General features: G+C 52.2%; 2 protein-coding genes across 6 annotated transcripts; one reads left to right on the forward strand and one right to left on the reverse strand.

Moving 5' to 3' along the window:
* Positions 1-74: 74 nt before the first annotated feature.
* Positions 75-15,346, reverse strand: FAF2 (Fas associated factor family member 2). 4 transcript variants are annotated; one of them, XM_027682956.1, is made up of 11 exons: positions 14,618-15,346; positions 8,599-8,667; positions 8,055-8,189; positions 7,282-7,358; positions 6,004-6,142; positions 4,623-4,708; positions 4,451-4,542; positions 2,877-3,054; positions 1,807-1,978; positions 1,473-1,616; positions 75-913 (listed from the first exon to the last, which is right to left on the reverse strand). In XM_027682956.1, the coding sequence occupies exons 1-11, from the start codon at positions 14,678-14,680 to the stop codon at positions 731-733; spliced, it is 1,338 nt and encodes a 445-aa protein (XP_027538757.1). In that variant the 5' UTR covers positions 14,681-15,346; the 3' UTR covers positions 75-730. The 4 variants fall into 4 exon arrangements, with proteins under 4 accessions (XP_027538757.1, XP_027538758.1, XP_027538759.1 ...); XM_027682957.1 differs by lacking the exon at positions 14,618-15,346 and adding an exon at positions 14,286-14,487; XM_027682958.1 differs by lacking the exon at positions 14,618-15,346 and adding an exon at positions 13,691-14,254.
* A 70-nt stretch (positions 15,347-15,416) lies between these two features.
* CLTB (clathrin light chain B) lies at positions 15,417-20,263 on the forward strand. Of its 2 annotated transcripts, XM_027682964.1 has the most exons (6): positions 15,431-15,704; positions 17,229-17,275; positions 18,473-18,590; positions 18,864-18,975; positions 19,371-19,424; positions 19,897-20,263. In XM_027682964.1, exons 1-6 carry the CDS (start codon positions 15,521-15,523, stop codon positions 20,066-20,068), a joined length of 687 nt encoding a protein of 228 aa, XP_027538765.1. In that variant the 5' UTR covers positions 15,431-15,520; the 3' UTR covers positions 20,069-20,263. The 2 variants fall into 2 exon arrangements, with proteins under 2 accessions (XP_027538766.1, XP_027538765.1); XM_027682965.1 differs by lacking the exon at positions 19,371-19,424 and having other exon boundaries at positions 15,417-15,704.
* Positions 20,264-21,091: the final 828 nt, after the last annotated feature.

A 21,091-nucleotide genomic window follows, 5' to 3' on the forward strand; every position in this document is an offset into this window, starting at 1 on the left:
GTTCCATGAGCCACAATGCCCAGAGCAGCTGACCCCCCTCCCCAGGGCACAGGCAGAAAGCATGGGCACAGACGTGCTAGAGGCAGAGTTTATTACACTACGCAGGCTAAGAACCCTGGGCAAGACCCCACACGGGTAAGAATCGAACCAGCTCTTTATCAAAAAGTTAATACTATAGTCAACCCCATTCTCCTTTGGTCATTACAAAGCAAGAGAAATATTAAAGAACAGTATTTATACAGAGAGGGAAGCTGAAGAGATTCTGTCCAGCCCTTTCCCCCCACCCCACTCCCAGCACATTCCGGTGCTCGGTCGTGTGTCCCTCAGGAGCAGCAGAGTATCAAATCTTCACGCGATGTCAGGTTGTCGGGGTTTTATTATTATTGTCATCAATAAAAGCAGTAATTACCAAGAGCTGCCATTCCTGTTCCTCCCCAGGGAAGGTGGAGGGGCAACACCAGCTTCCCCTCTCTGCCCCCCCGGTGCAGGGGATGGCCGTGCGCACGCGTCCTCTCGCCAGCGCACACACGCAGCACAGCTGGCACGGGCCATGTGGTCTCTGATCCCTCGTTTGTACGCAGTCTTTTAAAAAAAATATTGTATTATAATAATAATATGAATTTCTCTTTCCATTTTGTGTCTTCTGGAAAAAAAAACCAAAAACAAAACAAACAAAAAAAAAACCAAAAAAAAAAAACCAAAAGAACCAAAAACAAAACCAAAAGAAGTGTCAATCGTCCGTAAGGTCCTGCACAAAGAGGACTTCCGTGTGGCTGAGTCCGGCCTCCTGCAGCGTGGGGGGGTTGGGCCACTCCTCTGTAGGGAGGCAGGGCAGGACACGGCGAGGGAAGTTGGCCTCAATCTGGAACTTCTCAGGGCTTTCTTTCAAGGAGAACAGGAAGTCGTGGATCACCTGGGAAAGAAGCACAGAAATAATTGCCAGCTGGTGGAGCAGTGACACAGCCACACGGAATCCCTGGAATCCCTGGCATCTCGCAGGAGAGTGTTACCAAATTTGCACCATCACTGCATTGTAGACGTGAGACAGCCATTTCCTTGGCACATTTGAAACTGGACTTGTCACAGAGCACCTGCGAAGTGCAGATACTGTTTCTAACTTTTCCTACACCATTATTTAATAAGGAGCAATGGAATAATAGAACGTTATGTGTTGGAAGGGACCTTAAAGATCATCTAGTTTCACCTCACCACCATAAGCAGGGACACCTTCCACTAGAAGTCTCAGCTTTTAGGGAGAAGGAAAAAGTTTCTTCCACTTTTTCATCTCTCCCAGGCTGGTGGGACTAGGCCCCACGACACCCCTCCTTACCCAGGAGCAGCTGTGCCTGCTAAGGCTCTCAGCAAAGGTCACCATTTGTCACAGTGCAGGGGAACCAAAGCTTTGTTGAGCCACATGGAAGTCTGTAGAGCCCCTCCCTCTGGAATGCTCATCAACTCTGCCCCAAGCTCACCGTCAGGGACTGTGTGAAGTGGAATCGCCGCTCCACTCTGGAATCGTTAGGCAGCTTGAAAATGATCTTGACGCTCTCTGGGTCATCGGGATGCGGCTCGGGAGGAAGGCATTCTGACTTCCGCTCCTTCTCCTCCTGCAGCGTCTGCAAAGCAAGGAGGGAGCAGGAGCAATGGCCGTGCACTGAACTGACCTTTATGCCCATCCCCTGCAGCAGAGCTGCTCCAGGAGGCTCAAGGGACATTCGAGCCCTGCACAAGGCCAGCAGCTGCGATGTGACAAGCAATTCCTCCTGCAGGGCACAGCAGCCTCTCCAGCAGCCCCTCTGCTCTCACCTGTCGCCGCCTCTCCTCTGCTAGTTTTTGCTGCTGCACTTCCTCCTCTTTCTTCTTCTTCCTCTCCCGTTCCTCCTTCTTCTTGCGCTCCTTTTCCTGGTCCGCACGTAAGGATGCCAGATATGCCTCGTCCTGCTGCTGCCTCAGGACTTGGGTTTGGTTCCTCTCTTCCCTGCAAACGTGAGTGGGAAGGGGTCAGGGCTAATGGGCCCTAAAGTGAGGGCTTGGTTGGCTGAGGGTAGACCCGAGGGTGCAGGGACAGCCTCAAACTCGTAGGAGCACACAGCAAGTAATGACTCGGAGTACCATGAGCTCCCAAAAGGCAGAGCTGGGTCCTCACGGTCCCTCACACACAAACTGTTTCCCCAGGGCGGGTGGAACTGAACTCAAAATGCTTCTCAGCCACTGCGGCTCAACAGAGCTGACAGACAGTACAAAAGCAGTGCCCAGGATTTCTGCCTCATACTTGAGACTCTTCCGAGTTTTATCTCCTTCAGGTAATTCCTTGCACATTTCAGGAACCAGAAAACGTGTTACCAGGTTCCCACAGAGACCGTGGGGCAGAGGAGGAGCAGACGGAAGGTGGGATCCTACTTGGACGCAGTCTGCACATCCCCAAAAGTCACGAGGGGCTTGTGAGGCCCCTAGAAAAGCAGCCTGAGTTCATTACAGACAGTCCAGGCAGCAGCACACACTTACCAACCAGCTGCAGACACCAGCTCTCCTGCCTGCAATGCCTTTGCTCCCACTTGGATCCTACTGGCTACTGTCCAAGCTCTCCCTGCAAGGCTCCAGCACAGCAAAGGTGTGCCCCAACTGCAGAGAACAGAGCACTCACACCCACCTTTCAGTGGTAGGACTGTGTACACAACACATCCATCTCCCTGTCTATAGGATGGCCTGAATTTATGGACTGATGATCACACTGGGAAGAGGAAAGCCAGGGGCCGTGTTACAGATCAGGAGATGCTGATCTATGTGCCTACACATGGTGTCTGGCAGGAGGAAGGGGACAGGGCAGAGCCTGCCTCAACAAGGTCTGCATGACTGGAGCTCAGGTTCCATCCTACCTTTCCAGGCGTTCAGACACCAGGTACGTCTGGTTGGCATCCATGATGAACATCAGCTGGTTGATGAGGTCATCAGCCTGGATGAGACCTTCCAGTCGCCCAACCACGGTCATCCTGCGATCCTTCAGCATGATCACGGCCAGGAATGGGTATGTGTTCTCCCGCAGGGCCTGGGACACTGGGAACAGCCACAAACATCACTGCCCCCTCCAGAAGGGTCAGCAAGGGGTACAGCACAAATTCTTCCCATCACCACGGGCCAAGGAAAGCAGCTTCCACAGACACTCTCTCCTCCAAGGCAGAAAAGGCCTCAGGCTCTGTTTTGTCAAACTAAACCCTATCAATCAGCAAAGGGAGGAAGTGCCTTGGAACATAGGGACTGAGGGGAAAAAACAAGCTTTCAAGTAACCAAAAAGGCACTTTAACTCAAGCAGGAAGGAAATAAATGGCTCTGAATGTCCATTCAGAATGGGACAAAGCCTTGGATTTAAATGGCAGGAAGAGAAACACAGGTCAGACACAAGGAAGCGCTTGCTAAGGTGATTAGGGATGGCTGGACTTAGGAAGATACTGTTGTGGGGAAGATGGCAATGTCCATTCTGGACATTTCTGAACAAACTTAGGTTGGTTTTCTTGAAGCCAGGCTCTGTCTGAAAGAGGGAAAGGAGCAGATTGAGGGCTTTAAATTATTGCTCATGTATGGTTGCTGATCCCTTACTTAAAGCACACATTTATGAGCCATCGTCACCAATGGAGTCCTCCAAAGGAAATCGGGGCACCCCACAATCCCTTCCAGCTCTGCTTTCCAGACCGCGACTCCAAAGCACTGCAGCAACGCAACAGCAGTAAGTCAAAGACTATCTCCACAGAGAGCCATTCTCTCTAGGTGCCAATAGCTGGGAGCTGAACTGTGGAGCCAAGAGTGACCCAGATCTAGTCCAGAACTCCTGCACCCCCTGCCATGAAACAGGAAGAGTGGAAGGGACACAGGAGGCAAGAAGAGAACTTTGGGAAAAGACTCCAATTACAGCAAAACCTTACTAAAATGCTGCTAGGCCAGGCACCAACAGCTCTAGAAAGACTGAAAGGATCTCACTGTGGACTTTGGAGGAGACACAGAGACTGGACATGAAGGTGACTGTCTCAGAAAGAGAAAGAATACACCTAACAAGTTCGTCCTGGCCTCAGGCATCACAGGAGTCAGTGCTAAGGACACAGCTAGTGGGATATTTGTTTCTGCACTCAGTTTATCCCCAGCACACACCCACCAACTCCCATTGACAAGGCACTGAAAGCAGCTTGAATGCCCACAGCAAGGAGCACACAACTAAGACTGCCAGCAATACATGGAACAGAGGTGAAGATCACAATGTATTTGGTGGCCCTGGTGGCCAAACAGGCCCTCTGAGATATCCCACAGAAACCAATATGTATTTCCCCATGCAATCCCAAAATCTCTTGCCTCCTTGCACAGAACCCAACAGTGTTTTTCACACCTGTAAATTTGTCAAAGGGCATTTGGCTTGTTCCAGAGACAGGAGGAAACACGTAAAGCCCATGAGGGACGCACTTACCTCTGTATCCCTCTGGTTTATTGGTTGAGCAAGCCCAGAAGAGCATTCTAGTGTTGATAAGGGTGATGACCTCAGGTGCACACAGTGTATTGCTGGGGGATGAGAAGAGACTGCGTGAGTGAAGCTGCACTTAAAGTACAAAGACAACTATTTGGAAAACTCTCCTACCTACCGGCAAAACTCATCTGTGTCTTGGTGGTCATCTCCATGAAGATAAACCAACAGGAAGCGCAGCTCCCGCTTGGCATCGTTCAGTGCCTTGGCATAAGAGGACAGGAAGTGAGGTTACAGGGTCTCTGGGTAAGGGGAAAGCAGCACCCACAAGGCTTGTGTGACCCAAGCCATTACTCTGCCACTAGTGTGGTTTTAACAAAGCAGCAGTGGAGGGTGAACCTGTCAGATGTTCTGAATAAACCCTTGTTTGAGAGGGCTACAGTGGTGCTTTTTCACATCCTCTCAGGATGTGGCTTTGGAGAACACTGAACTCAGAGTGAAACCAGGTAGGCAACCAAAGGGATGGACACCTCAGCTGCCTTGCCAGACTCAGCTGGCAGTGAAGAACCCTCCTTCACCCCTCAGACTCACAGCAGCCAAGGCTGAGCTTTCCACTTGAGCCTGTACAGGACACAACTTTCATATCACGCCAAATGAAAACTCTACTAAAAAGGTAATGCAATAATGCTGCAGGCCCCCCAAAAAACCCTACGGAAAAATACGTCCCTTTTTGCATCTACAGTCTCTGGATTCCAGCCACCCAAGAGCATTTCTTAACAAGACCACAGGATAAGTGTACAATAAGCTCCCTGTTTTATTGGTACTGAGTTTCGGTAGCCTAATCATTCCAGGGTTATTTAAGTTTGGATTCCAGGCAAGATGGAGGAGCTTGGAAGAGCTGCGGAGGCGATGAGCTCCACCTCTGTGCAGCACGGAGCAGACACAAACTCCACATTCTTCCCTGGCACTTGGGAAGCAGTGCTGATCCAACTGTCTGCTGGGACGCACTGCAGAAGGCCCTTCCCTTGGCCAGGCTGAGAGAAGCCGTGGAAGAGGCAGTGTCCATGGAGACATCCCTCTTCTACAGGGAGCATCCCCAGATTTGATATATGGAACACTCATCTCCCAGAATTTCTTGAGGGCTCCCTCTCAATTTTGAGGCCCTGCATTGTTCTGAAGCTGCATTATGATACAATCCCAGGCAGTCAATCCCAATTTGGTGAACAGAAGGACAGACTCTGGCACAGCACACCAGTTTATAAAAACAAAGGCAGGATTACAAAGAAAAGCCGTCGGCTACAGAGTCACACAGACGGTCGAGGAACAGCCAGAGCAGCTTTGCTTTCCAACTTGGCAGGCTTGGCAAATCATCAAGCCTGGCAGACACTGGTTTTCCAAGACACTTGTTCACTATCTCTCCATTACCCTATTAAAAGAGTTTGGGGACAAATGCTGGGCTTTAGATGAAAAGTAATTTTGCCATGAAGGCCCTGATACCATCTGGCAACATCCCCATTCTCCACCTCCCCAGGATCTATGCACCAACACGTGACACTGACCTGGCTGTAAGTTCCCTGGTAGAAGACAGGGTGTATCCTCCCATATTTTTCCTCAAACATATGAATAAACGAAATAATGTCACCCACTGGGTCAGTGACCCGACTACGAGGATCAGGGCGTATAAAACGCAGAGCAAACCTAGGAAGGAAGCAAAGGACACTGCAAATTCAACTCACTGACTTTCCGAAGAACAGGTTTTCTTTTCCGCAGACAGTCACTGGGATTCATAAAGAGGAAAAAAGTCACAGCTGAGATGCCTGAACTTTTGTAATCTCAATCTAAACTGTCACCTGCTCCAAACTGATACCACTGCTACAGAAACACCCCCCAGTCACATATCTCATGCCAGGCATCAGCAAGGATCGAAATTCTATGTGATTAAACAGTTTCAACTTCCTCTGAAGCATCAGACATAAGCCACACCAACAGTAGGTGGTTCAAGGAATTTAGTCAAAAATAGGCTCTTAAAAGCCACATGGTTTTGCCCAGATAACTTTGAAAACTGCATTTCTGCTAATGCAGAACTAACAATTCTGGGGTGCAAAGAGCTGCAGAAAGAGAACATTACACTATGAGTACAATGAAACTGTCATTCCTCTGAGGCTGAAAAAAACTTCACTGAAGGCAGATATTGGTGTTGTTTAGTTCTACTGATGCACAGAAGATAAAGACCTTTCCAAAGTTCAGTGTAACAGGAAAAGAAAGGTAATACAACAGGGGAAACTGCCAAAGCAGTGCAGACGGCAGGACTGCTGGCTATTTACCACCTTTACGATTCCCTTTTCCCTTTATCCGTGTAAGGAGGTGAGACGAATTAGCCCTGTGGGGTGGTAAACGGAGGAGACAGACACCAAAGGGGAAAAGGCAGAGGTGTTTACAGTTTAGGTTTTGCCAAATAACATTCATGGATTAGGGCAGGTTAACCTGCAGTCCAGCCCAACGGGACACGATTCTGGTGTTTGTACAAGGAAATCAGCCAGCTGGACACTGTTTTGCAATCCCTTTGTGTGGCACTCAGACTGCAAAGCTGCATGGAGTTAGAATTCCAATTAAATACTTCATTTACAGAGCTGCAAGGTGCTCTTTTTCTCTGTAATAAGATTTATTTGTTACTAAACCACGTAGAAACTTTAGAAGGCTAGAGATAATGCCAGCTGAGCAAACAAATGGAAAATCTGCCATGAGACTTAAAGATCCAAGTGACAGAGGTACAGCTGGATCTGAGCTACCATGTGCCTTCATGCAGTCAATGTGAGTCAGCACAAGCAAGTACTTACCTAAAGATATCAAGTAATGTGTAATAGGTAAATCGGAATGGAAGCATTATGAAGTAGTAACCCCATCCTAACAGGCCCTGCAATGACAAATAAAGAATTAGAACAGTCTCCACACCTGGAACAGCCCCGCTACAGCAAAGTGCCCAGCAGCACCAAGCATCATGTGGGGTATCGGTGTTCCAACCACGGAAAAAAACAGCTCAGCAACAGTTCATGGCTTCAGACATGTCAAATCAAATGTGACTAACGTGGTTCACTCAGAATTCAATGTGACACATCTGAAAACTGGCCTCACTGACTAATGCTTTTGCTCTGTGCTGATTTTCTTAACTATTCAAAAAGATTAACAGCACTGAGTCTTACAGGTGCTCATGCAAATTCATTTGTGAAACACTAATGCAAGTAATTGGTGCTGTATTCTAATTAATACACATTTAAGGGGGGCTCTAATTAGAAAAACATTATCACTGCCAGATGGAGGGGACAGTCCTTTGTTGCAATTGAACTGATCAAAAGGCTTTACTACACCACAGCAAACTGTCTATGACACAAAAAAAGGTCCTCACACTCAAGTGTGAACTGCCACAGAGAAAGTCTCCGCAGCAGCAACAGAGGCTAAAGGAACAGCTCTACATTTTGTTTTCAGAAGATAAAATATTTAGAAAGGACATAACAGCATGCAAAGAAAACAATTCCTTTCCCTGCTTGCAAGTTCTGCTGTTCATGGAGAGTCACCCAAGAAGTAGGACAAAATCCACTGTAAGATAACTTGCCCTTGGCTGTGGCCTTGAGACAACGTAGCTGTAGATCCTGTGGTCGGCTGTATTGACCTGCAATGGCCGCGATGGAGGAGGATTGAAGACACTTGGGACACCCTCTTGCTCATTCAGTCGGTCCTGCACAGCTGCCTTTGACACAAGAAAGAGCAAAGGGAGGTTTCAGACATTTTATCTTTTCTATACTTCGGACACTAGCAGTGGGTATTCCTTGCCCAGAGCCCCGGATAAGCACAATTCATGACAAACAGCAACCACCAGTGCTCTTTTCCATATGGAAAGCCTTCTCCATGGCAGCCAGTGCACAGGCTCCACAGGAGGCCACACGAGGTGCCAGTCAAGGGATTCCTTGCAGAGGTAATGACTCTGCTGCGTTTGGCTGAAACCTCTCCAGTCAAGTGGAGATGCTGCTCTAAAGAGCTACTTGAGTAAATTCAGGGGTGGACAGACTCCTCTTACTGGTAGGGCTCCCCCTCCCCACAGAGGGCTCCATTTAACCCAGGTACTTGGAAACTGCTACAAATCTTATTTTCAGTGGTACCTCTATGTTCCAGTTGTGCTGCTCCAGTGTGTGGCGACATTGGTCCATGGACTCTATACCAGTCAAGTCCTAAAGAAGGAGAGTAAAAGCAGTTGAGTGCCAGGGAAGTGTTGTATTTTTACTGTTCTTTGCAACACATGAGCAGAGCCGGGAGTTACCACAACACATTACCACAATGCTCATTTTTTAAGTGCTCTGCTCTGAGTTTAAGAGCAGAGCAACCTGAGCCAGCCAAATCCGCAAACACACAGGAGGCCTCAAACAGGCCTTTGCCCTCTTCCAGCATCAGCCAATTCCCAGTGTGCCCAAGGTCTGTTACTACAACTGCACTCAGCACAGCCAAGAGTTTAACGCAATAATGCCCACAGGTTCCACCCTGGAAGGATGTGCTGGGCCAATGCCCTCAAACCACCTCAAACTCAAAATACAGACAAAGCATTTCTGAAAACCCAACACAACCATGACTTCACTCACTGCCAGTATAAACAGAGACTAAAACCAAAATGAGCCAAGCACTAGTGAAGGCGGTGTTTCCAGCATCACAGGGGAATCTGCAGTAAAAAATCCTAACTCAGTCCAACACAGACAGGCCCCGAAACAGAAAACACAGTTCAAATACCCGGCAAACTTCAAAGCCACTGGGCAATTTTAACTCTGTATCAATTGGAATTTCTTCACAAGAGATCAAACACTTGTGTCTGTTGTTACAGGAAGCCATATCAACACCTCCTGAATAGGGACAAACCTTTGCTGACGTGAACATCCCTGTCACTGTGCCACAGAAACACATCTCTCCCCACAGCACTTGCTGTAAGGTGTCTGAACAGACATTTTCCTTGCTTCCTTTAGAAGCCCCTGAGGCACTGCTGACAGGCTGACCATTTAAAAGTGCACAGAATTGGCTTTTTTACTGGAGAAGGATGGTATATCTATTCCCTTCCCTGCCCCCATTCATCCATTCCACATGCTATTTCCACCCAAGTAACAAATGCCTTATTCAATCTCTGGCTCAGTTCAAACTTTTGAGCATTTCTTGGCTTCTTTGTCACTAAGTCTCCACAGAGCACCACCTTCTCCCCAGTCTCCTGGGCAAAAATCATTGTTTCATTCCACTGCACAGAACCAACCAGACTGTTTAAAGCATTGCTAACTGTGACTGCAGTAGCTCAGAAAAAAGCACTTCAAAGTCACTGCCCAGTGGTGTATAAATATTTATTAAAAAGTAAGTCTGCAGCAAGCTTTGCAAGGGAACACTACAGAATTGGATTTCATAGAAGAAATGAAGCTCAGTGAACTCAGCTGTTGCTGCCAGAATACCTTTAATTATAACTCAGCTTCAGGATTTAGTGTTTTAGTTTAGCTACCTTGCTTTAAAGATGTGCTTCAGAGTAAAATTTAGGTTCTGCATGCTGACTTTATTCTTTTTTTCTTCTGACTTTATTTTTTTAACCTTCCTACAGAAGGCACTTAATTGCCTTTTTAGGCACCTGCAATTTACTCAATTAATTGATTTTACAATGGAGTCACAACGTGTGTATTCCAAAGCCTTGAAAAACCTTCTGATCACCATTCCTCAACACCCTGGAAATTCTGCTGGTGGTTGCAAAGTTTATAAGATTCAGAAGCTCATTCACACCTTTGTTTCTAAACGCAGGGATTATCTCTCAGCACTAATAACATGACTGAGCAACCCCTCCTTTTTAAATTATGCAAAACACTTCAGCAGTTTTAGGTCAGAAAGCAGCAGAACTATCAACAAGCATTTAACGAGCACTGAATCACTGCAGCATTTGCAAGATCTCCCGAGCTCCACAGAGACACCACAACCAGTCAACCTCACCCTTCCCAAGCACCGTCCCTCACCAGGCAGCTGCTGGTCAGATCTTAGTCCGAGAACACAAGTTCTCCAGGGAGATGAATTTATCCTTTTTTTTCCTTAGCATCTTAATTCAGTTGCTCTCAACACAAAGCAGAAGTGACAAAACCACCCTGAGCACACAGTGCACTCGCATCCTGAGCACTCCCACCGCTCATCTGATCAATGAAGCTGCACAATTAAACACTGCAGGAAAAAATTGCCTGTGCAAAGACAGCTTTTAAAAACCCAGCATCCTGTTGAGTGTTGCTCTGACAGGCTCTACAGGACACGGCACAGTTCAGAACAACCCGCACCCCATGGAAGGAGCAGCAGGGCAGTTCAACTGTCAGCTCAGACAACCCTTGCTGGCAAACACCGATACTGGTCATTATCACCCCAAAGACATTCCTACTGCTGTCCCAGGACCTTCCAAGGTGCTGCTTCACCTCAGTTATGGAAACAGATCAGAAACTTGAAACATATCGTTTCCACTGCACCACTTAACAGCGTTTCTGGTGAACCTCGTTCAGCTGCAAACTGAGTTATGCACATGTCAATAGAGCATGTTCTTAGTATCATCAGGGCTAAGAGAACAAACAATATCTTCAAACCTTGCTGCTGGTCTCCTCCTCACTGGGGTCTCTCAGCTGCCTCAAAGAGCACATACATAATACAGACAGTAAGCAATGAAAAGATAAAGTCTCCAGTAGCTAAAACGAGTCGCCTTAAACCAGCACCCTCAAACCTTCAAATGAATGTAGATCCAAGCTCAAGACACTGGCTAATATTTAAAAAACAAAATATTAAGTTCCACAAATGCCAGGACAGTTCAATAGTGCCTTCTCAAACACCACTCAAAGCAGAGTGAAGCAGCTGCTGGAGAGAATCATTTCCATCTCTCACCTTTGAGACTGCCCAGAATCTTCTCAATACTGAAGTAGTGGAAAATACAATTCCATGCTCCAGAAGGAATAGCCTGGAGTGGACAAAGGTTGTAAACTGGACTTACGAAACTGTTGCCTCTGCAGATACGCTCTGATGTTGAAACACAGCACGAGATGCAAATCCACAGGACTAACTGGCACTGCTCTTACTTCCCAACCCACTGCCAAATTCCAGAGAATTATGTTTCCAAGGGTAAAGAACACCTGACTTCAAACTGGAAAAAAAGCCTTAACCAAGAGTTTCTCGTTGTATTTTACAGCAAATGCCTCTATGAGGGTTTTGATCGATACATTGAGCAGGAAAGATGCTGGAGTTTCATATTTCCTCTTTCCCCTAAATCAGTCATACCCAGCCCTGAGCATTCTGTTTTCCCCAGCTGAAGTCAGAGACAGTATCTTGAGTGCCAACTCTTTCCTTTGCAAATAACACTCCATTACTTTACATTAGCATATTATAACATCAGACATCAGTTCAAGTGTAATGGGCACAGATCAATAATCAGATCCTACAAAAGCTGCTCCGCTGTTTCTTCCATCTCCCAAATGAACTGTATCTCCACAGCTTTCTTAAACTGCTCACATCAAACTTCTCTCTACCGATGTCAAGACAGCAAAGTCTTGACAGATGAAAAATTTAGATGCTTTTATTCCTTTACATTATTATCCAAAGCTCCAGCAGCAAATGGGAGACTGAAAGCCTGCAAGAGGCTTTGTTGCTTTCATTTCATGTTTATCCCAGTTCTCTCTCCCTACTGTTTCTTTTTTTTTTCACTAACCTGCCCCAGCAGGGTGCAGACAACTGCCCTATTCCAGCCCTGCCCACAAGAAGGAAGCTGCTGGTTTCAGCATTCTGCCAGCCAAGCCGTTTGTAGAGCACTGCAGAACCCATCACACACATCAATGGAATTAATGCAGAGCAGGCACTAACACAGGACTGTGCCCAAAGGCTCAGGCCACGACAGGACAGCTGGGACTCACCTCTGCCTGGGAAGGAGCCATTTCCAGCAGAAGTAGGGTAAACACTTTAGGGCAACAGCATCTTCACCCCCAACAGCTGTTTGTTGGGTGAATGGCAGCTCTTGCTCCATGCTTCCCTCTGACTCTCCATTTAACTGAGGGCCTTCTGCTATTCCTTACCTCATCTCTGTTATCCTCCCTTCTTTCCCAGTCTGCTCTCCTGCTTTAGTCACACTGCAGTGGCACATAACCTTCTATGGAAGTACAATGCTCTGCCACCACGGAATATTGTATAAATTACTTATGATGGTACATCACAACAAAGTGTAAAGTTTTCTTTGAAAACAGTGAAGTGTTCCCTGAAAAGACAGCAGGGATCCCTGAAGGGTTTCCCAGCTGACTGCAGCAGTGTTCTGTAGCAACGTACAAATTATTTTAGTGAGATTTTTCCATCCTCTCCTAACACCAAATGCTCTTTAACAGACTCCAAGAAAAAAAAACCTCTTCCAGGTGGACTGATTTACTTCTAAAGGAACAAGTAGGACCACACACCTGAGTCCCTTTCAGCCAGGTGGGAAGTATCAGAGGAGAAGGAATCACCAGTGGAGTCTGTGAATAGCAGAGCCCTGGTGAAAGCTGATCCCACATACCCCCAGGGACAGAAGAACAAGGATCCTGGTATCCAAGCCTTCTGGACCACAGCTTTCACATCAGGCTCTGGACAGCAGCTGTCTCCTAACTAAAAAATGTCTCCCCTTTACAGCCTGAGGAGCATTACCCTCTACCTCAAACCAGGACTGGACAGGCAGCTGGACTAAAGCATGAATCCTTCCTTCTGCCTCCTCCTCCTCCCCTCCAGTCCATGGCAACACCAGGTAGCATTGGGAAACAGGATTCTTCAGTTTCACAGCTGCCCACAGGGGTTTGAAAATAGCAACAGGGGCACTGGTGAGAGCAGCTGGTCCTATCTGTCCAGACTCAGCGCATTCATAAGTACTGGGATAGCTCACAGTAAGAGAATGGAAGCTGGGAATGGGACCTTTTGCATATCTGTAAGTGCTGCACAAACCTCACCTCCCCACCAGGCAGCACTGGGACAGCAATGGTTAACTCTGCTCCACTCCCTTGGCCTGTATTTAATTTGACTGCCCAATCTGCAGCAAAGATTTGGAGGCGATATGTGTAAAACAAGTTCCCTCACAGGTCCAGTCATGGGAAAACACCTCAGTGTATTAATTCACTAATTAACTCAGGGGGTTGTGAATTCCCCTGACTCAGAGGCAAAGGCCTGGCATGTCCCTGTCTGGAATGAAGAACAGCTGCACCATCTCACCTGGGGAAGGCAGGGCCGGATGCCTCTGGAGGCCCTTTAAGCCCTATAAATCCACAGTTACATCACACCAAAAATCCAAAGCAAGGCCTTAAAGAAAATAACAAATATAAAGCAACAACATCAAATAAAACACTCCTAAAAGTAAACCTTGTCTCTGTAAGAGAACCCTGCAATCCAAGAGACACCATGTGATGTCCTACAGCTCAGAAACAAACATAGGACACCTGAAGGTAATTTTCATTGCTCAGCACGTTTAATTACTCCTCACTGAGCAAACCCAAGTATTTCAGCTGCCCAGAGCTGTTTTCTCCCCACTAAATCACATCTGCAGATTGGTTTTACCATCACCCAGCTGCTGCACGGCCCCGAGGCCTTGGCACACCAGAGGTTAAGCGACTCAGCCTGTGTTGTGCAGCAGATACAGATCAGATCATTACAGTCTCCAGTGGCGTTACCAAACCGTGAGGAGCAGGAACGACGTTCTCAGTAACCACATTCACAGAAACGCGCTGGACAACCCTCCCGAGGTGACAGAAAACGCTCTCCCGCTGCGACAAGGGAATTTTTCATACTAATTAAACCGGTCGGGACTTACCAAGGAGTTCTTCCCGTGGGGGGTTTATTCAGCAGCCACTTCCCGCCTGCCCGGGTGGCGATGACAGAACGCTCCCGATGAAGCACTCGGGGCACGGGAGTCTCACTCGCCCCCGCCAGCACCAGGACCACAAGTCTCTCTCCTCTCTACCTCCCCTCAGGCCTGGTCCGACACCCCCGCACCAGCGGGGCGGCTCCAGGACAGGCCTACCCGGCTCTGTGTGCCCCGTACCCCCCAGCGCCGGCGGGGCGCGCCCAGCCCAGCCCGTTCCGAGCCCATGCACCGCCTCCTGCGCTCCCGCCGGCCGGCGCGGGCCCCCCCGGACGCGGCACCTGGAACTGCAGCAGCTTCTCGGTCTGTTCCGCCGTCAGCTCCCGCTCCTCAGGCGCCGCCATTTTGCCGCCGCCTCTGACCCGCCGCTCCGTCACTCTCCGGAAGTGACGCCACCCGCCCGCACTTCCGCCCCGGCGCGGCGCCGCGCGGCCAATGGCTGTTTATCGGCCGGAGCCGCTCGGCCGCGTTCCGGAGACACCCGAACGCCTCTAGGGCTCGTCCGGAAACGCCCGAATCCCATCAGCGGTGTTGGCCGCGCTCGGGTGTTCCCGGCGGGCGCCCGAAGAGTTCCGAAGTGTGACGAGCGGTGCTCGGGTGTTCCCGGCGGGAGCACGAAGAGTTCCGAGTGTGCCGAGCGCTGCTCGGGTGTTCCCGGAGCTGGCTGGGGATGGGAAGGGTCTGCCAGTGGCTGTGGGAGAGGGCTCTGAGCCCGAGAGGGCGGGGGGTATGAGCCGGAAACCCTCGGGAGCTGGTTGTGTTCCCGTCACCGCGGGGGCTGCCGGACACCGGGTGGGCCCTGCCCGGTACCTCTGGTCCCGGCGGGAGGGTCCTGCCCGGCACTCCCCGTGCCCTGCGCCCAAGATGGCGGCGGTCGCCAAGATGGAGGGGCCCTTGAGGGGCCCCCGCTCCCACCCGCAGCCACGAGCCCCCGTGTGCGGAGCCGGCGCGGCAGAACCGCGGCCCGCCGAGCCCCAGGCGGAGCAGCCGGGCAGCCCCAGCCCGCCGTGCCTGCTGCAGGTGGCGGGGAGGCGGGACGCGACCGCGGGGCCGCCCCGGCGCTGATGTCAGCGCGGCCGCCCCGCCCGCCGCCGCAGTGACAGCGGCGGCTCCGCCCGGGCACAGTCGGGCCCAGCCCAGACGAGCCGCGCAGCCGGAGCGGGAGCGGCGCGGGCGGGCCGGACATGGCCGACGACTTCGGCTTCTTTTCCTCGTCCGAGGGCGCCGGCGCTGAGGAGGATCCGGCTGCCGCCTTCTTGGCCCAGCAGGAGAGCGAGATCGCGGGTATCGAGAACGACGAGGGCTTCGGGCCGACCGACGGCGAGGCGGCCGCCGCCCCGGGCGGGCAGACGGCCCCGCCGGAACAGGGTGAGCGCCGGATGGGCACGGCCGCGGGGACCGCCCGGCTGCGGCCCCGGCGGGCACGGGGGACTGCCACCCCCGTGGGGTAACGGGAGGCTGTGCCCCCTCCTGCCCCGAGGGTGGGGAAGGGTCCTCCGGGCCGCGCCCCCGCAGGGCCGGGGTTCCCCGTGGGACGCACAGTACCCCCCACGGTGGGTGATGGGGTCCGTGCTGCACCTCACGGGAAGGGGATGGGGTGTCCGGGTGGGCCCGGCTGGCAGCCCAGTAAGGGCTGTCTGCGCCTGTGCTTGGGCCCAAAGGGCCTCAGAACATCGGGATATGGCGTGAATCCTGAGCTGGGATGTGTTGGCCGTGGGGCGATTTTTCTCCCATGTGCCCAGGCTGGGTTCCCCGAGCTGGATGGACTCCCATGTCCATATCTCAATGCCCCCAGCTATGGCAATGTAGGATGCATCCAGGCAGAACTGAGGAGCAGTGACAGCCTTGTCACTGTCCCCGCAGATGGAGAGCCCTTTGGAGTGCAAAATGGAAGAAATTCCATTGGGAACATTGTGGTCGCAGGCCCTGCAGGTAGAATGTGCTAATCCTGATCTCTTGCCTCCAGTATGCAGGGGTCAGTGGTCTGCTCTCTGCATGGGCATAGGGATGCTCTGACTCCTTTCCCTACTTCAGCCCCACAGGGTCTCTTCATGCTGGCTGTGGAGCAGTGGTTTTACTGCTGTGCACACAGGGCCGTGGAGGCAGATCTGGGCCTGGAGAGATGTTGACAGCCACAGTGATAAATGCAGTCAGACAGGCTGGAGCTGGGTGTAGTCGTGGGGGTGAGCACCATGGGGACAGAGCTGCACTGTGGCTGTGCCTGCAGCTGTCTGGCCAGGAGAAGGCCTGTGCTGGTCACTGGGGAAAGCTTAGGGCCTGGAGTGTGACTCCTTCAAAGCCTCTTCTCTCCCAGCAGCAAAGCCCACTGCCTGGGGCTGGCATTCTGATGCTGGTGTGCAGCTCTCTGGGGCTGTCAGTGGTGCCTCATTCCCAGCCCTGACCTTGCAGGTCATCCCAGGTGACCTCTCAAGGACCTTGGCCTGCATCCATGCCCTCCTCTCCTGGTGGAGCACATGGAGTATTTCCATGGGCCCTGTCCCTGGAGAGTTGCCTCAGCACTCAGCCAGCAGCTTCTGTGTCCATCAGCAGCCTCTGCAGGTGGGAGTTGGTCACGTGTTTCTTCAGTCAGAGCAGCAGCCTGTGTCCATGCCTGGAAGTTTCCCTAATCTTCAGATAAGATAAAACACCAGTGAAAACACCATAAAGACATAAATGCCTGGAGAGGCTTGTGGGGGAGAGCGGGAGGTGCTTGCTGGATCCCACCAAGGACAGGGCACTGTTGGAGTGTTGTGGACGGGTGTGCTGGGCTGGAAATGGCACAGACAAATTCCCAGGAACTGATTTGCTTCAGTTTTCATGAACACTAGCCCTACTGAGATCACCTGCAGCTGCCATAGTTGTGTTCTTCTTTCTCTCTTCCTTTTTCTCCAGCTGGTTTCCAGAATGGAGGAGCCACTGTCAATGGAGATGTGTTTCAGGTGAGAGCTCAGCCCTTCCCTGGCCCAGGGCTGCTAAGGGAGATTGGGTGGGTGTGGGGCCAGCACTCTGCTGCTCTGCCCCCAGTTTTGACTGGAATTTGCTATCCAGCTGCAGAACAGCTACGGTGTTCCTGGAAAGGTCTGGGTCTCCTGGGGGAGTCCTGGCTGCTCCATTCTCTTTGAAGAGAAGATGTGTCCCACCTGCCATGACCTGCCCCACATCTGTTTGCAGGTGGCCTGTGCCATGAAGGAGTGCCTGGGCACTAAGAGCAGGTGACAAATCCTCCATTCTCCATGGAAGGCCCCTCTCTTCAGCCTGGGTAGCTTCTGGAGATGTCTGGGGCAGGCAGGAGCATCTCTTGGCAGAGGCCAGAGCCAGGGCAGGGCTGCCATGGAACACATGTTTTGCTGTCTTGGCAGCATCTCCCATGAAAACCACTTGCCCCATGGCCAGAGGTGTTGGGGGGGAGCCCACCTGCATCTCAGCTCCCTCTGGGAGCCCGAAGCCCAGCTCTGCTGGCTACAGGAGACACTTTGCCAGCATCTGACAAGTCCTTCACCTCACTTGGTGCCCAGCAGTGGGGCGTCTGCATGGCCCGTGCCTGGCTTACAGGTTGATAATCACATCAGTAATGGGACAGACTTAATTAGATTAGGGATCTTGGAGAAAGATGTAATCCCATTGCTGAGCTCGGTGTCAGCATGACTGGGCATCCTGGCCAGGAAGGTGTTATGGGAGGTGCTGAGCCAGCACCTCCATGGCCTGGTGGGGCCATGTGAGCAACTCAGCACAGGAGCGAGGGAAGCAGCTCAGTCCCGGGGCTTCCTTGGCCCTGCTGAGAGACAGGGAATCCCTGGGAATCCCTGGGAGTGTGTCCCAAGGCCAGTGGCTGTCCTGTGCTGTGGGGCTGCCCAGAGGATGCAACAGCTGTGATGGCAGTGAGCGGCAAGGCGAGGAGGGGAACGATGGGAAGTATTTTTGGGTGACACGGCTTGAGGCTGGGAGCTGAGCAGTGCAGCTTGAGCAGCACTTTGGGGACCCTGTCCCAGATGTCCCAGGCCGTCACCCTTCCTACCTCCGATCTTGGCTTGTCAGTGCTGGGAGTGTGGAGTCCTGATCCCTGCCAGCTGTTGGAGGTGGCTGGGCTGGGCTGTGGGAAGAGCTGGTGCTGATGGCAAGGTGCTCATGTCCTGCAGGAGTCCAATGGCCCCACGGATGCCTACGCAGCCATAGCCAAGGCTGACCGGCTGACCCAGGAACCCGAGAGCATCCGCAAGTGGAGGGAGGAGCAGAAGAAGCGCCTGGAGGAGCTGGGTGAGGACCCAAGGCCGTGTGTGGCCACGCTTGTGGCGCCTCATGATGTGGCAGTTGGGGCCCTTGGGTCCCTCACCTGCTGCATCCCAGAGAGGTGTCTTGTGCCCCTGCCAAAGATCTGCTGTCCTTGGAGCAGTGGGGCCTTTTGGCCAGTACTGGTGGGGACTGGGGACAGGTCTGGGTGGCTGCAGCTGCCCTGCCTGCTGAGGGGCTGCCCAGCACACCCAGTGGGTGCCAGCCTGGCTGATGGGCTCTGACTCACTCTGGCCTTAGATGCAGCATCGAAGGTGACTGAGCAGGAATGGCGTGAGAAGGCCAAGAAGGACCTGGAGGAGTGGAACCTCCGTCAGAATGAGCAGATGGAGAAGAACCGGGCAAACAACAGGTATGTCGGGGTCAGCATGGCCATTAGACTATGATGGGAGCTGCTGTTCAGCCAGGTCTGCCTTCCTGCGTAGTCTGGGGGCCTTTTTCCCCACAGTGGGGCCCAGCCCTGCAGGGATGGAGCTTTGTCAAGTAAGGGGAGAGGCCCCAGGGCTTGGAGTGGCTCTGGTGGCTATGCAGAGCCACCCTGGCTGGGACCACACTGGGATCACCCTGGGATCTCAGTGCCTCCTGCCCGTGCATGGGTCTCGCAGGGGGGCAGGGTTGGGCTCCAGGTTCTTCTGGTGCTGCGATGTGTGGGTCACACTCTTTGCGAGGACTAACCCCCTCTGTTCTCTCTTTCTAACCCTCTGCCTGCCTGTCGCTCCGCTCTCTCTCTCTCTGTGCCTGGGGTAGGATCGCTGACAAAGCCTTTTACCAGCAGCCGGACGCCGATGTCATTGGCTACGTGTATGTGCCTCTTACACACTGTATCCTGCCCCACAGGCTCTGGGGGTCCCTGCCCCAGCACTGGCTGACCAGCCAAGGGGAGGGGGGTGCTGGGAGGTCCTGGGCTCTGATGAGGTCCCAGAGGGAGGACGATGCAGCTGAGTGTCTCTGAATGGTAGAGTCTTAGGAGGCAAGTGGAGCTCCTGGAAATGGCCCTGTGGGAGCTGGTTGAAGAGGCAAAGCTGTGGGCTCTTAAGCCTTTTTGGGGCTGTTGGGGGATGGAGAAGTCTTGGGAGCACATGGATATCCCAGCACCCCTGGATGAATGATATCTTGAGTGAGTGCAGCCAACAGCAGCCTTGAGCATCGTGTGTCTCTGGCTCCTAGAGGACACTGAGCTCATTGTCTGGAGCAGGGGATAGGAAGCAGGGACACAAGGGGAGAACCTCCTTGAAAAGGGTTCTGTCAGTGACAACCCTCAATGTCTCTGCAGGGCATCGGAGGAAGCATTCCTGAAGGAGTCCAAGGAGGAGACCCCGGGCTCTGAGTGGGAGAAGGTGGCCCAGCTGTGTGATTTCAACCCCAAGAGCAGCAAGCAGAGCAAGGATGTCTCGCGGATGCGCTCGGTGCTCATCTCCCTGAAACAGATGCCCCTGTCCCGCTAGCTGTGCCTGGCACAGCCGGGAGCACTGCGGGCACGGCCGGGATCACCGAGTCGGGTGGCTCCAGGGGCCGGCCCAGGACAGGCCTCCCACTGCCTGCTCCCTGGTCTGTACCTCGGCTGTGCTCGAGTCGCTGGTTGTAACTCTCCCCATGGTTTTCCTTTGCTTAAAAGGTGCATCGGTCTCTTTTTACACTTATTTATAAATCACTGTGGCATTTCCCTGGGAAGCGGCACTGGGTGGCAGAGCTGAGTTAAGGAGGAAGCCCCGGCCCAGGGTCTGCAGGAGCCTGGCTGAGTGAGCAGGGAATATCCCACCCTGTGTTCCCCACCTCACCCCTGTGCTGGGAATAAAACTGCCTGTGGCTGTCCTGGCAGCCCTGTGTTCAGGCCTCGGTCCTATCCCTGAGGCAGGGATCCCAGTGGGGTCCAGCCTGGTTGTGCACCCCAAAAAGCTGATGGGGTTCCAACGTCAGGGCACTGGAGAAGGACCAGGGAGTGAGTGTGCAGGAAGTTTTCTGTCCCTCTCTCGTGACCACCAGCAGTTGGGAATGTGGGATGCCAGGCTTTGAGAGCCCTTGGCTTTGCTCTGCTCCTTCCTCTGCTACTAGAAGGGGAGATGGAGGCTGTGTGGTTGCAGGGAAGGAGGTAGGAAGGTCCAGCTGCTGTGGGGCAGGTCAAGCTCTCCCAGCTTCGTAACCCAGGATGGAGGTTGGGCAGAGTTCTGGTGCTGGGGCTTGTCCTGTCCCTGAGAACAACCTGCACATCTGTCTGCAGCTGCTCTGCCCCCTGGCTTTGCCCACCTAAGCCATCATGGGGAGATGCCTCAGTCCCACTCCCCACCTGAACACTGGCTTTCTCTCCTCTGCTTGGCAGGGCTGGCACCAGCCCTGGGAACCTGCACAACTTCTGAGTAGCAGGAGAGGGACAGCTTTGAGCTTGTGCCCTGCATCTGGGAGCTTGGAAAGGGCTTGCAGCAGCTGGGGGGACATGGAGCAGAGGCCACAAAACACTTGAGCCTCGTTGC

The sequence above is a fragment of the Neopelma chrysocephalum genome, unplaced genomic scaffold, assembly GCF_003984885.1.
Source record: "Neopelma chrysocephalum unplaced genomic scaffold, ASM398488v2 Primary Assembly neopelma1_63, whole genome shotgun sequence".
In the NCBI taxonomy this organism is placed as follows: Eukaryota; Metazoa; Chordata; class Aves; order Passeriformes; family Pipridae; genus Neopelma; species Neopelma chrysocephalum.

Bases quoted from the DNA above. Each gene is read 5' to 3' on its own strand.
- FAF2 (XM_027682956.1), bottom strand. From the start codon at position 14,680: ATGGCGGCGCCTGAGGAGCGGGAGCTGACGGCGGAACAGACCGAGAAG. The intron at 1,979-2,876 runs GTAGGATGGAAC...TCACGTTTGCAG, and splicing joins GTGTCTGAACGCCTGGAAAG to GGAAGAGAGGAACCAAACCC. The intron at 1,617-1,806 runs GTGAGAGCAGAG...CTTGCTTTGCAG, and splicing joins CAGAGGAGAGGCGGCGACAG to ACGCTGCAGGAGGAGAAGGA.
- CLTB (XM_027682964.1), top strand. From the start codon at position 15,521: ATGGCCGACGACTTCGGCTTCTTTTCCTCGTCCGAGGGCGCCGGCGCT. The intron at 15,705-17,228 runs GTGAGCGCCGGA...CTTTTTCTCCAG, and splicing joins GACGGCCCCGCCGGAACAGG to CTGGTTTCCAGAATGGAGGA. The intron at 18,591-18,863 runs GTGAGGACCCAA...CTCTGGCCTTAG, and splicing joins GAAGCGCCTGGAGGAGCTGG to ATGCAGCATCGAAGGTGACT.